This window comes from Vicia villosa, linkage group LG2 (assembly GCF_029867415.1).
Source record: "Vicia villosa cultivar HV-30 ecotype Madison, WI linkage group LG2, Vvil1.0, whole genome shotgun sequence".
Taxonomy (NCBI): Eukaryota; Viridiplantae; Streptophyta; class Magnoliopsida; order Fabales; family Fabaceae; genus Vicia; species Vicia villosa.
The window spans coordinates 117,314,581-117,329,036 of NC_081181.1; the positions used below are offsets into that span (position 1 = coordinate 117,314,581).

Consider the following 14,456-nt stretch of genomic DNA (forward strand, 5'->3'; position numbering starts at 1 on the left):
GTGTTGACCGTCGAGCTCAAACGACGTTAAACAAAGCGCTTGTTGGGAGGCAACCCAACGCAGTAAGTTTTTATTGTTTTCTCGTTTTTAATTTTAGTTTTATGTATCATCAGACCGGTTTGATTGAGCAGGAAGAGAAACCTAAGAAAAATGCAGCACCACGCCGCGAGACCTCATACCGATGCGCGACACGTTGGCAGAAGCTTTCGCGCGTCGCAGAAGATCTGCGCGCGACGCGGTGATGCGAAAGCAGAATTTTTTCTCCTCTAACCTGACCTCAGTTGCCTTGCGTACTGTGGTTAGCCGGAGCCAACCCTCTTCTTTTGGGGGGGAGATGCAGGTGCTCGACTAGATGAGTTCTTGAAGCGACCAGAGGAGGATAGTGAGTTGTTTTGTTTATGATAACTGTCGTGATGATTTCTTATTTTTTTTTATGTCATTTTGTTTTTATTTTTTGTCATTGTTGCTTTCTAATTTTTTGTTAGTTATCCTCAGTTTAGAATAAGTAGTTCCACAGCATAATGAAAATCTCAAGCAAAGTACCAACAATGGAGCAACATGCGTGAAAGTGGTAGTGAGTGAAATTTTGTTGAAATTTTTTTTTTTTTTTAAGTTTTCACTTTCTTTTTCAATAAGTAAAAAGTCAGGTATGAATTTTCAAACTCAAACTTCTACTGTGTGCATGAAACGTAGGTTGTTAGTAAATACTTTGTAGAAGTTCTTTATGGTACACTATTTCTGTTGGATCGGCTTAGCCTTAACCATTGTGAGGAAAGCTTTCCATTGTTTACTATATGCAGGAGACCATCATTTATTTCAACTTGTTTGTATCATGCTAAACCATCTGCCGCATCGTTTGTGGAAATCTGTGGAAGTGATTTAGGCATTTGTTTGAATCTGAGAGTTTCTTTGAGCCGACTCCATCTTAAAACTTATTTTCTTCTGTGAGAGTGTGATCCTTTGCTAACCATTCTTTGAGCCTGAGGTCATGGTAAATTTCATCATATACACCAAGGAAAAACCTGGTGAGTTTCGATCTCAGTAAAAATTTTGTTGTGGACCATCAACCACAAAATTTGGTGATGTGTTTTCTCTTTGACCTTCATAGAAAGTAGGGGAGCATTCATATAATCCAAATATAGGTTGATCTCCAAGTTGAGGAGAGTCATAATCAAAAGAAAAGTAAGTCTATAGGTGGTAATTTGCAAAGAACGAAAAAAATTCGTAGCTCGAAAAAAAAAAGAGAAAATAATTGTTGAAAATAAAAAGAGAAACATCGAGCTACGAATGAAAAAGAAGAAGGGGTGAAAAAGTTGAAGGTATGAAGGAAAAGGAAAGGAGTTATGATTTGGATGCTTCCCTGGAATAGGAACAACCCTCGTTTGTCTTCTTTTCTTTGAATCTTAAACCACATTACAACCCTGGAAAGACCTTCTGATTCTCAGATTCCACAGGACTTGATGCAAACAACATGGTGAACGTATGATATGGATTTTTGTTGATTTAATTGTTTGGATGAGTGTTTAACCCCTCTATTATTCATCATACTTTTTGAGGTGAGTGATTAGTGCTGATTCAATTGCAATTGTGTAGTGTTTTGAACTTCTGGAGGTAATTTTCTTTCAAAATCTGTTTCATGTATATGTTCTAAGTTTGCAAGGAGACGAGGAGTATCCGATTTGGTTGCTGAATTGAACCACTTGAAAAACCTTTTTGAAAAACTTGTGCATGATTGTTGGTATGTTGTGTTGAGGTAAGTAATTTTGTTTAGGGACAAACAAAACTCTAAGTTGGGGAGAGTTTGTTAGGAGTGAATTAATGGTAATTTCATGTGTTAAATTAAATACCTTTTGAGCTAAAAGTGAATAGATCTTGTGAATTTTACGGATTTTATAGTTAGAATCGAACTTTCGAGGTCGATGCTAATCTTAGAACAACTTGCATCACTTTGGGTGTTATTTGTGCAGATATTGAAGCTAAGAGGCAAAGACTAGGAAACACGCAGGCGTAGAGCTCTAGACAGGAAGAATCACAAAGAAGAAAGAAGAATTAAAGGGCGAGCCGCGCCAATAAAGGGGCGAGATGCGCCAAACTCTCTGCCTTGAGTTCGCGCCGCGCCATTGCGTGCCAAGGCGCGGTGGCTGCTTTACAAAGTTAAAATATTATAAATAGAAGCCCTAGGCCTCATAAGAGAGGGATCTTTTGTGAGCGAAATTAGGAGAGCATTCTGAGTTTGCAGTCAAGAATAAAAATTGAAGGCCAAATCTTTACCAATCGAAGATATTCCATTGATGAAGATGAATCCGTCTATTAATTCTTGTGTGTTCTTCATGCCTATGGAGAGCTAAATTCCTCTTGTTGAGTTTAAGGTAGTAATTAACCTATGAATATACAATATCATTGATTCTTTCCTATGAACAATTGTTTGAATTTATTATCAATAAGAAACCTTGTTTTTATATTAAATTATCGTGGAGTCTTTGATCGAAAGAAAAGATTCTAACTTTTGCCCTAGGTTACTATATTGATTCAATCTCAATTTGCAGAGATGGAATTGTGATTGAGTTTTCATAATTATCGTTCCTTATTACGATTATCGATATTGATATTTGGAGAGATCGAATCTCATACCGGTAAAAGTCTATCTAATTTGATTTGCAGACATGGAATCATATTTGAGGATAAGTGAAGATAGTAAGTCAAAAGATTGTTCAATTGTGAATTAATTGATAAATTGTATAGGAATAGGTTGATGAACCCTAAGGCTCAACATATTTCCTTAATCGTTAACAAACGTTCATTATTTGCATTTACATTATTGTTTACATTTGATAGTACTATAATCATAAAACAAATCCAATTAACTTTTCTCACTCAAAATAATCAACTATAGAACGGCAGTGATATTAAACCAATCCCTGTGGATATGATATATTACCGAAAATATTTACCCACAAATACTTTCAACAAAAACCAATTACAGGTCCAGGAAGTTCTAGTGACCAGCCAATTATGCTTCTTGAAATTGAAGAGAAACAATGTTCAAAGGATGCCAAACTTGGAGTTTCAACAAGGTCTATGAAGACATGGAAGACCAAGAAACATAGAGATTAAGGAATAAATGTTTTGTTGTAATAGATCTAAGTATTGTAATTTATTGATCTCTATTGTTCATTTTGTGCTTTTGTACTATGCTTATTTTGACATTTTATGCTTTTGTGGTATGTTCCAATTGTAACAAAATTATGCACCAAGTGTGATTGTATCAGACATATGCACTAAGTGTTTCCTTTGTATATCTAAAATTATGCACTATGTTCCAATATCATTATGTGCTTCAAATATCATTATGTTTCACATTTCATAACAGAACTTGAGGTTTCATTAACAAAATTGTAACAAAATTACATAACAGTACTGCAGCACATTCATAACATAAGTGCAACACATTAAGATCAAAGCAATTACAAACAGACCAATTGTAACAAAATTGTAACAAAATTACATAACAAAACTCCAATACATTCATAACAGACCAATTTCAACTACACTAACTTAACCACAACTGCAAACACCATCCATGATAGACCAAGGACAATCATCAACCAGTAATTTTTTCTCTTTTCCATTACAATCTTTCTCTTAAGTTTTTCAATTTTATCGTGCCTTCCAACTTTGAAATAAATCACATCAACAATCTCTTTCGAATTCTTTCAAGTAAGCATTGTTCATTTCACATTGGGGACATCTGGACGGAGTATTTTCATTCAATTCAACCGCGCTGAGGAAATCGTCCCACAAGAATAGATCACAACCTCCCATGGTATTCCTACATTTCCAGAATTTTTTACGTGGGTTTTCAGCTGATTTGGAGACCCACATCTTCATGGTTGAGTTGCACCCACATACTGGCATACCCTTTCCAAGATCATTCGTTGAGGAAGACTTGCTTCCACCCATCCCAGCTGACGACGGAGCGGCATAGGAAGAGTTGAAGAAGATGAATACTGGAACGAAGAAGTCAGAGAGAATGGGGAAAGAAAACCCTAGATATGAAGAATTAATACAACTTATGCCATGTTGTCATCCTTATGTGGCCAAATTGTGTAATAAAATTAACATAAAATGCCACGCGTGAAATTGAAGAATAATATTCCCTTCCACCTGGCAATTGGGGGGCTGTACGAGGGAATCTACAATACATAAGGGGGCACTTAAAAAAAACATTACCAGAGTCTAAAACCAATACTCGCTGACATTATACGGGGGTTTTATATATTTAATCATAATTTTTTTGACTCGCCATCCAACTTATTTTGTATGTATGATTGAATACCTTCGGCCTGTTTGGTGGCAAGGTGTCCTATGTTGATCAAGAACCCCAAATAGTTCGCTGACATTCCTATAGATACAAATGCTATGTAAATATCTGAATTGTTGTAACAAATGTTAATTTATAAATGATACATAGAAAAATTAATTAAAAACTGAATAAGATACTTACGAGCACCATAAAGACAAGATAGATGTGGAGAGCCATTTAACACCGACAATTAATTTATTAAGGTCCACCCTATCAATATAAACTGAGAATTCACTTGTCTGATGAGTCATTTCTAGTAAGAAGGAATCTTCTTTAAGATTTTGAATCATTTTTAGGTAATCTTCAGAAGCAGCAGTGTTTTCGATTACATCTGCAGTAGTCATAAGCTTAGAACAACTTTTGTTAATGCTCGTACCCACATATTTCACATTCTGTAAAAAATAATTGTACGCGCACGTAACATCAATCTCAGTTGTAGATAATTTAATCAGTTCATGATGCATTGATTCAACCTAGGAAAACTATTGATGTAAGCTATAGTGACTGTTTTGAAGAAACTGATATATATTTTCTGTGAAATTGGCGACACTGAGACTATGCATGATGAGTATATGAATACTGAATTTTTGCTTTTTCAGGGAATAGTGGCAATTTAGTTGAATAATCATGTAACATGTTGATTTCTCTGTTGTTTCCACTGTGACTGATAGGAGGTGCAATTAGATATTTTAATTAGTATTATAATGTTAGTTGTTATTTTATTTGGAATGTTGTTGAATTGAGCTTTTACTAGTATTTGGGTGTTTAAGTTTATTACCCATTAGAAGTATTATATATTGTAGTCTCATTGAGACATTAGGAAAAGAAATGAAATCAAATGTTATCTTTTATTCTCTATTTCCTTAGTTGCTTTTATTCTTTCTAGATTTGTAGTTGTTTTTCTTAGTTTGTTAGGATTCTTAAATGAGCATCCTATCAATTGGTGCTTTCATTTCGATCTCATTCCCGCTAAATGGAATTTGTGATGCCATTTATGAATTTTTATGGAGTAGAAGAGGCATATTGGTGGATCCTTTCCACTGAAAAATATTTTAGAACCAAAAATATTATAGAAGATGAAGAAGATGAAGGTGGTGGAAATTGCAATGAGAGGTCATGCTCTCAAATGATGGAGATGGCGCTCTCAATCTCATCCATCGATGTCTTGGAATACATTTGCGGATCTAGTTCTTTGGTATTTTAAACCTGAATGGAGACACCTTTTTCAAGATTTAGATGAAGAAATAGAACCAACTGATGAATCAATGGATTCCATAGATCCAATCTGTAAAGCTATTCTGGAAGAAATACCGCCACCAACTGATGAATCAATGGATTTCATGGTTGTCAAACTGGTTTTGCTCACATATGTGGAATCATGGCGACAACAACCCTGCAAGCTGTTCAAGGATGTCAGTGTCGGCTTCCTTTCCGGTATTGAAATGGCCATCCGACTATGCTTTTTATTTAGGATTGGTCCCCACTATTGGCTATGAGTGTAACTGTGTTATTGGAAGCAAATTCTTTGTTCTTGCAGCAAAACATGGAACTGTTATTCATGCTTGCAAACTGTTTGAGAAATTGCCTTATAGAGAGGTTGTGATATGGTCAAAGGTATTTAAGAACGTTGCTTGCTTTTGCTCAATTAATTTGGTTTCCTACTTCTTCCCATACTCTTTGCTTGTTGTTCGCTTGGTTTTCACTTTTCAAAATCACCAAGCTTGTCCTAATGTAGAGCTCATGAGCACTATTACGTTTTCACATGCTAAGGGTTCTCTTCAAATTTTCATTGACTTACAAGATACTCAAACAAAACATCAAGCAACACATCTCTCCACCAAAGAAAACAATATCGGAAATGCTGTTGCCGCTCTTATGGCAGATTTTGCTCCTAAGACAAAGGTTCTTAGAAATGGTAAATGGTGCGAGAAAGAAGCTCCAATCTTAGTTCCAGGTGATATCACTAGCATCAAACTTTGTGACATAATACCATTATATGCTCGTCTTCTAGAAGGTGATCTTTTAAAGGTTAACCAAGCAACATTAACAGGAAAATCACTTCCGGTCACTCGACATCCAGAACAAAAAGTTTTCTCATATTCAACTTGCAAACAAGGAGAAAATGAAGTCATTTTTATTGCAACCACTGTTCACACATTCATCAGAAGAGCAACACATTTGGTTGACAATATAAACAATGTTGGACAATTCCATATGGTTCTCAAATCAACTGAAAATTTTTGTACCTGTTCTATTACAGTTGTAATTTTGATTGGTAGAATTCCTATTATTATGACAACTATTTTATTTGTGTCAAGGGCTATTGGTTCTCATAAATTTTCTGAACAAGGTGCTACTACAAAAAGCATAATTGCCATTGAGGAAATAGCTGGTGTAGCCATTCTTGACAGTGGAAAGACAGAGACTTTTACATTTACCACATTGCTCATTGATATGGACTTGATTAAAGTTTTTATTAAGGGTATATATGGAACTTGTGATTCCTCTTGTTGCTAGTACTGTTAGGTGGTTGAATAAAGAGCTTGTATCAAAGGTAGCCACTTTTGGAGTTGCCAAAATTGTGACTCCAGTAACCAAAAGAGAAAAAATTCAGTTTTTTTACTGCATGACCTTATGACTACATTACATCCGGGAGTAATTTTAGAACCTTGAGGATAAGGTTCAATGTGAACCAGGCGGCAATGATAGGAGGTGCAATTAGATATTTTAATTAGTATTATAATGTTAGTTGTTATTTTATTTGGAATGTTGTTGAATTGGGCTTTTACTAGTATTTGGGTGTTTAAGTTTATTACCCATTAGAAATATTATATATTGTAGTCTCATTGAGACATTATGAAAAGAAATGAAATCAAATGTTATCTTTTATTCTCTATTTCCTTAGTTGCTTTTGTTTTTTCTAGATTTGTAGTTGTTTTTCTTAGTTTGTTAGGATTCTTAAATTAGCATCTATCAGTGACTGTGAAGATATACCAACACGAACACATGAAGGTTAAAAAAAACAAAATCAATTGTATATTAATAACACTGCATGTGTTGGTTGAAACTAAGGACCAAATCTTTGTTTTCTACGTACAGTATCAGATTTAGTGATTAAGCAGCAAAGAAGCTAGCTTTAAGAGCATCATGATGGTTCAATACTAATAAAACTGGTTCTAAGGATTAAGTTGATGAGGTATTGAGAGAAGAATAGATTCGTCACTAGGCAACTTCTCATTAAAAATAGATATATTTAAACCATCCCCTATGCCTATAAAGTTAAGGTATTGCCGTATCCTTACATTTTCTACATGTGAAAGAATGAATACTAGTAGTTTTCATAAAAGTTTTGTCTATTATAAGCTATGCAGCTTCTGTTGAATGAATGTTGTTGCTATGGAATTGAGTATTGAGTATTGTAGATAGAATAGGCGTCATGTTATATTAAAGTCCCACATCGAATGGTTCAGTGATATTGGATAATATGAGTGCTATAAGAATAGAAGATTACAGCGCTTTCAAATCAATGATTCTTCAGGCAGCAACGGGATATGATGAGTGGTCGAGTCTCGCATTAAAAATGTGAGTTGGGTGTCTGCCCCAAGCCTGTTACGACAATTGGGCACTCTCATTTGATCAGTCTGATCCCTATAATTTTATACCCAAAGGGGGTAACGCAAGTTAAAGTTTTTTCAACGGATTTGTTTTCATTAAATTTGTAATTTCAAAGTTTTGTTTTACGTTTTAAAATTGAGTGAATTTTATTTTATATATTTATTATGGATATATGTAGTATTTTTAAGTAAAATTTGTTAAAATATAAAAAAATCTATTAAAAAAATGAAAAAATAAAAAATTGCGAGCTTGTATGTCTCGCTTTTTTTGGGCGTAAGACGGGGTGAGAGATCGCCTGTTTCTACAAAACTCTATATTAGAGAGTGATAGCCTAAATGTACATTTAAACTTAAAAACATAAAAACACAAACACAAAAATACAGGGCGGAACGGAAAAATTTATTTAGATGACAATGCTCGTAACCGTCTGCGAAATACAGGGCGGAACGGAGCGGACATATTAAAAATGCCCGTAACTGTCTGCGAAATACAGGGCGGAACGGAAAAATTTATTTAGATGACAATGCTCGTAACCGTCTGCAAAATACAGGGCGGAACGGAGCGGACATATTAAAAATGTCCGTAACTGTCTGCGAAATACAGGGCGGAACGGAAAAATTTATTTAGATGACAATGCTCGTAACCGTCTGCGAAATACAGGGCGGAACGGAGCGGACATATTAAAAGGTGAGAGCCTCAATTTTTGATCCGCCCAGACAAAACAGACATGTAGATTTATTTTGCCACCCCTTAACTGAATTGCCAAGATAATCAAGGCACCAAACCTGCCTATATATTCAAATAAAATATAAGATGGAAAAATACCTCAACTTGCAGCCGCCCAAAATAATATTGCATAGCAAATGTCAGCTTTGACACAAACTCTTCAACAACTCAAACAAAAAATTCAATGAAATTAATTATCGAAAATGGGTCCCAATATTTCCATATGAAGATTAAATAATATCAATAAAGTGTTCAACATTTGAACAAATATAAGTTTTCAAAAAAGGGTTATTAGCTTTACTTTCATGAACCAAAATTAATTCACGGGCTATATATGATGGAACCAGAGTACCCAGAAGGATCAGCTTCATGTTGCTTTTGTTTCTCCACCAAGAAAGATGTTTCAAGCAATAACAAAAGCAAAGGAGTTTCAAGTTTAGGCCAAGTTGAATGGAAAAAGAATGATGAAATTTTATCTGATATGAGCACTTTTTCTGTCAAAGAACAAGAGAGGAGGTTGAAGAAAGCTTTGGAAGATGAAAAGAAGGTAAAAACTGAGGCAGAGAGGGTTGTTCAATGGGTGAAACAGGAATCATCAAGAATTGATGTTTCTACAATCAATTCAATTCTTAGTGAAAACAAGAAGAAAGAGGAAGATGTTTATTAGATATAGGGTTTGATTATAAGAAATATTTGTAAAGTGTATAAACAATATATTTGCTCTGAAATTTCCATGTTTTTTCTATATATGATACTAATAATTGTCATTAATAAAATGAAATATGTTTATCGCTATAGTTGAAAACTTTGATATATAGTTATTTCTGAGGCTTCAAGTTAGGTGTAATTTGATTGCTATGTAAAAGAAAGCAATACGGTTGTTGACAATGGTCAATAAAAGTACATGGATTATGGATAGATGATTGGGAAGTGTCTAAGTAATTTAATTTTATTAAGGATAAAAAGTTTCTAGACGACCAAAAATTGTTTTAGACTAGATCAAGTCCACTTTATGATCTTAAGTAATTTACATACCAGCCCTATCTGATAAGTAAGAGATTGGGAGGGGGACAAATGTTGCCGGATAATGACAAAAATTTCAGAGGACATCAGTGCTAATAATTACACTCATAACTATGGTTTCCTCTAAACTATACCAATGTTTAAGGTACACAATTTCTACTCTAGTACTTGCTACTTCTTCATTTATTGGTTTGATTGTGGGACTTGCTACTTCTTCATTTATTGGTTTGATTGTGGTGTTCATAGGTATCATCCTCCTTAGTTTCAATCCAACATCTATTAGCTTGCACGCCAAACTTTGAAGTCATTAATTTGTGTTGTATCGAAGTATCGTGAAAAACAAATTAAAACTATGAGAAAAATTGATTTTTTTAACAAACATAAGAAACTCTATTAAATTTTCACAAAAGAGAAAGAAGAGGGAAGAAGAAGAAAATTAGGATTGGTTGTAACTATTTTTCTATTTACTTATTCAACAAGGGTTTATAGATTACAAGTGAGTGAATAACAACAATCAACCTCTTTTAACAACCTGAGAGAACTAGTCTATTTATAAACTATTAAACTAACTTAGATTACAGCTAACTTAAACAATTGAGTTAAACAAGCAGGCTCAATTCAACATGCTAACAAACTTAGCAATATCGACTACTGCATGCTAGAACACATTTCGACTACAGTATACATGATTTCCACATCAGCATGTGAACAGACTTCGACAACATTCTCAATCTCTGCCGAACCAAGAAGATATCCCTGTCGACACTAGTGTTCGATCCATAATCTTACAATTTGAATTCAGTTCAGTTCACTCATATGGATTATTGGTGTTAAAATCTCTGATTGGTGTGGGGGGGATCAACCTGTAGGTTGTATACAATCTCTCATCTTTTGTAAAAAGGTTAGTGAGAATGTCCTTAATAACGCAACACATTTTATTAGTGAAACTCTCAAGAAGAAATTCTTGAGAATAGAGGCAGATCAAGTGGAAGGTCGAACCTGTTTAAATCATAGGGCAATCTTTTTATCCCATCTCTTTATATTTTTTATTTAATTTTCCTTTTCTCTAATTCTTTCTCTTTTATTTTCTCCACTGTTTCATCACTAAACTGACATAAATCATTTTTAATAAAATATTTTTTAAATTAATCTCAGTTTCTAAAAATTGTAATTCACCTCTCTTGTGTTTAGAGTCACTTGTTCAACAAATGACATAAGAGTCTAACTTCTATTTTAAGGTTAATCATCCTAGGAGAAAGAAATGACTTCAAACTATTCACTAAACAAACCGTCTTGTTTTAATGGAGAAGGGTAATGCTTTGTGGACAGAGAAGATGAGAATCTATATAGAGGGGATGGATTTTGATATTTGAAAATACGCAAAGAATGGTCCTTTTTTCCCGCACATCAAATTAATGGTGTTGTGGTAAACAAAGAGGAAGATTATTATATCAAATAAGCAAGGAAAAAGTTCGCGCAGTTTGAAAGAAAAGAATATCATCACTACTTATCTTGACATTGATGAGTTTTTGCATGTTTCTCACTGCAATACTGCCAAAAAAAATATGGGACACTCTTCAAGTTATCCATGAAGGTATAAGTGTGGTAAAAAGGGAAAAGATGGACACATTAACTCATGAACGTGAACTCTTCAGAATGAAACCTGAGAAAAATATTAATGATGTGTATAAACACTTATCCACATTGTTAATCACATGAGAAATCTTCTAAAACTTTTTAAAATGAGAACTTGTAAAATTCCTTAGATGCTAAAATCACAATTGGAAACTCAAAGTCACTGTGATTTTTATATCTAGAGATTTTTCATCCATGGACTTGGCTACTCTTTTTGGTAAATTGCAGTGACATGATATGAGGCTGAAAAAGACTTGTAGATGATGGAGTCACAAGAAGAAAAAAAATTTGCTCTAAAAGTTAAAAATATCAAAAATATGGAGTCAAAATATGAAGACTGTTAAAACAAAAGTAATAAAAATAAGGAACTCAAAGTTTAGAAAATTCAAGTAATTCCCATGTGACAAAAAACAAACTTCAAAGTTCCAGAAGAAAAGTGAAGAAATCAATGCAGAAAGAAAGGGCACATAAGATCAAAATTCCCTCAGAACCAGAGAAGGAACCAAAATCAGAATCAAAGAAAGTTCAAAATTCCTTAAAGAAGTAAAAAAAGGCCTACGTGTCTTAGAAGGATGATGACATGAAATCCTCGTATGAAGAAGAAACTGACATCTGTCTCATAGTAGATCATGAAGAAAATAAGGTAACTTAAAATTTCTTATATCATGATTTATTTCGCATTTACAAGAAGTTAAATAAAGAAATAAATAAGTTAAAACATATTTTCTCCACTTCTAAAAATACTATTTATTCCCTCAAATTTGAAAATAAAAAATGTTTTGGAAGAAACATAAAATATTAAAGAAAGGTAAAATGTTATAGCTCAAATCCATTCCCCTTCTCATGAAGTATTAGATGAATCTATCAAGTGTGATCGATGTGATGTTTTGAAAAGTAAAAACAAGGATTCAAAAAACACGCTTGATAAATTCACTAAGGAAAGAGATAACTCGAATCTCCTTCTTAGAAATCAAAGAGTATCATATAATAAGGAAGACTTAGGTTATGAACATAAAAATGATGTTAGAAGTTTTAGCAATATATACTTTGAAAATAAGATCTCTAAATGCAATACTCTTAAGTGTAATTGTTGTAATTAAAATGGTCATATTGCTCGATTTTGCTTTGTTAATAAAAGTCATGATAAGAAAAATGTCTTTTCTCCTTTTCGCTTCTATAAAAAATATCTTGAAATGAAAACGAGAAATATTTCTACTCATAATTCTAAAGATAATATGTAATCCAGTAACGCAAGAGAACCTGGAAATAATTGGCTAGGAAAGTCGAGGTGACAAATTATGATGTAGAGATGCTTGACAGTATGAAATCAAAATATCATACTGATAGTAACTATTCAAATCATATGAATGTAGAAATAAAGTTCTCTTATTTCACTTTAATGAGAAGATAAGTTTCTTTATATAGTAACAATAATTGTAAAATTATTGGATTCGGGACTATTGGTAAGAGCCTTAACACTATTGTTGATTTGTTTATATTTTTGAAGTTTTGTAGCACAATTTACATAATATTAAGTAAGTTGCGTGTCAAAGGCAACGAAGTGCATTTAATTCTTCTATATGCATGGTCTTTAAAAATTCTTGAATTAAATTTTATTTTTTCTCTTTTAAAAACTTTTTCAAAAAGACCATAACTATAGAAGAATTAATACTTGTTATCTTTCTTGATCTAACCTCTTTTGTAGTAGAAGTATAATTATTTTTGTGTGCTTGTATTCTGAAGAACACTCTTCTAAAAGATTAAGACAAAGACAACGGTCAACAAGACAACCAAATTAAAATCAACAAGAAAATCAAATTAAAATAAAAGATCATCAAAATGAGTAATTAAGCATAGATCATCAAGATCTTGACTACTAAAGATCATCCTATCCAGAATGTTATTGGAGTAATTATGAGGGAATCACAACTCGACACTACCTTACCAAGGTATATAACTTTATAATTTTTTATTTTACAAATTGAAGCAAAGGAAGTGGATAAAGCTCTTATCGACGAATATTGATCTATTGTAATCCAAGATAAGTTAAATCAATTAGAGAGAAATAATTTTTGGGAACATGTTCCTAAAACTTCATATAATATAGTGATTGAATTCAAATGGGCCTTTTGCAACAAGTTTGACTAAAATATTTTATGAAATAAAGAAAGACTCATTACAAAAGGGTATAATAAAGGCATAGATTTCAATGAGACCTATGTCATTGCAACTAGATTAGAGACCATAAATATGCTTTTAGCTTTCTCATGTATTTTGGATTTCAAGACTCTTAAAAATAGATGTAAAGAGCACGTCCATGAATGATTACATCAAATAGGAAATGTATGTTGACCAACCTCCCGATTTTCTAAACTCTTTTTTTTAGTCATGCTTCAAGCTGAAAAAGACTCCACGGTTTAAAACAAGCCCCCCAGACTTGGTACAAATATTTGAGCATGTTTCTTCTCGAAAATAATTTTTAAAGAAGGAAGGCTGATGGAAATCTTTAAGAAAACCAAGCACAACATTTTACTTGTGAAAATTGTTGGTGGTGATATCATCTTCGGTGCTACTAATAATTCCTAATGCAAAGAGGTTTTTGATATGATTCAGAATGTCAATGATGGAGGAGCCACACTAATTCTTGGCTTACAAAATTGTTAATAAGAGGAAGGCTTCCTTAATCATAAATTTGAAGTTGTACTTCAATAAAGACGAGGAAGGATGATTTTCCTACACAACTTTATAATAAATAAAATTTAATCTATGCTCGAGGAATATTACCAATCAATAAAGAGTATAAAGCCTTATTCTTGAACTCATGTTCTAATATAATCATGTTGTTTACAAAGGATTTATGTATCTTGTTACGTTCTAGTACGATCAATGTAATAATTCATTCTTAACCCTTGCAAAAATCACTCTTACTATTTAAAAATTATTGTTTCAATCTACCACGAGCATATTCAACTTTGATTGTGGTGGTATTGCCAATGTATCTAACTCAATTAGTCCAAGCACCAATCCTTTTCTCCTTCGCCAAACATTATATTTTAGTTTTAATATATTTCAGAAACTTTGGAAATTTTACACG

At 33.1% G+C, this 14,456-nt stretch overlaps 2 protein-coding genes and 1 non-coding gene across 3 annotated transcripts; all 3 read left to right on the forward strand.

Annotated features, from left to right (window-relative positions):
- The first annotated feature begins 5,731 nt into the window (after positions 1-5,731).
- LOC131649854 (ATPase 1, plasma membrane-type-like) lies at positions 5,732-6,880 on the forward strand. Its single transcript, XM_058919604.1, has one exon. It carries the CDS (start codon positions 5,732-5,734, stop codon positions 6,878-6,880), a length of 1,149 nt encoding a protein of 382 aa, XP_058775587.1.
- A 1,029-nt stretch (positions 6,881-7,909) lies between these two features.
- LOC131654454 (small nucleolar RNA Z279/snoR105/snoR108) lies at positions 7,910-8,012 on the forward strand. The gene has a single exon (XR_009299491.1). It is a non-coding gene; the product is annotated as a small nucleolar RNA Z279/snoR105/snoR108 (small nucleolar RNA).
- A 795-nt stretch (positions 8,013-8,807) lies between these two features.
- LOC131646673 (uncharacterized) lies at positions 8,808-9,682 on the forward strand. The gene has a single exon (XM_058916655.1). The coding sequence runs from the start codon at positions 9,039-9,041 to the stop codon at positions 9,369-9,371; it is 333 nt and encodes a 110-aa protein (XP_058772638.1). The 5' UTR covers positions 8,808-9,038; the 3' UTR covers positions 9,372-9,682.
- The last annotated feature ends 4,774 nt before the right edge of the window (positions 9,683-14,456 follow it).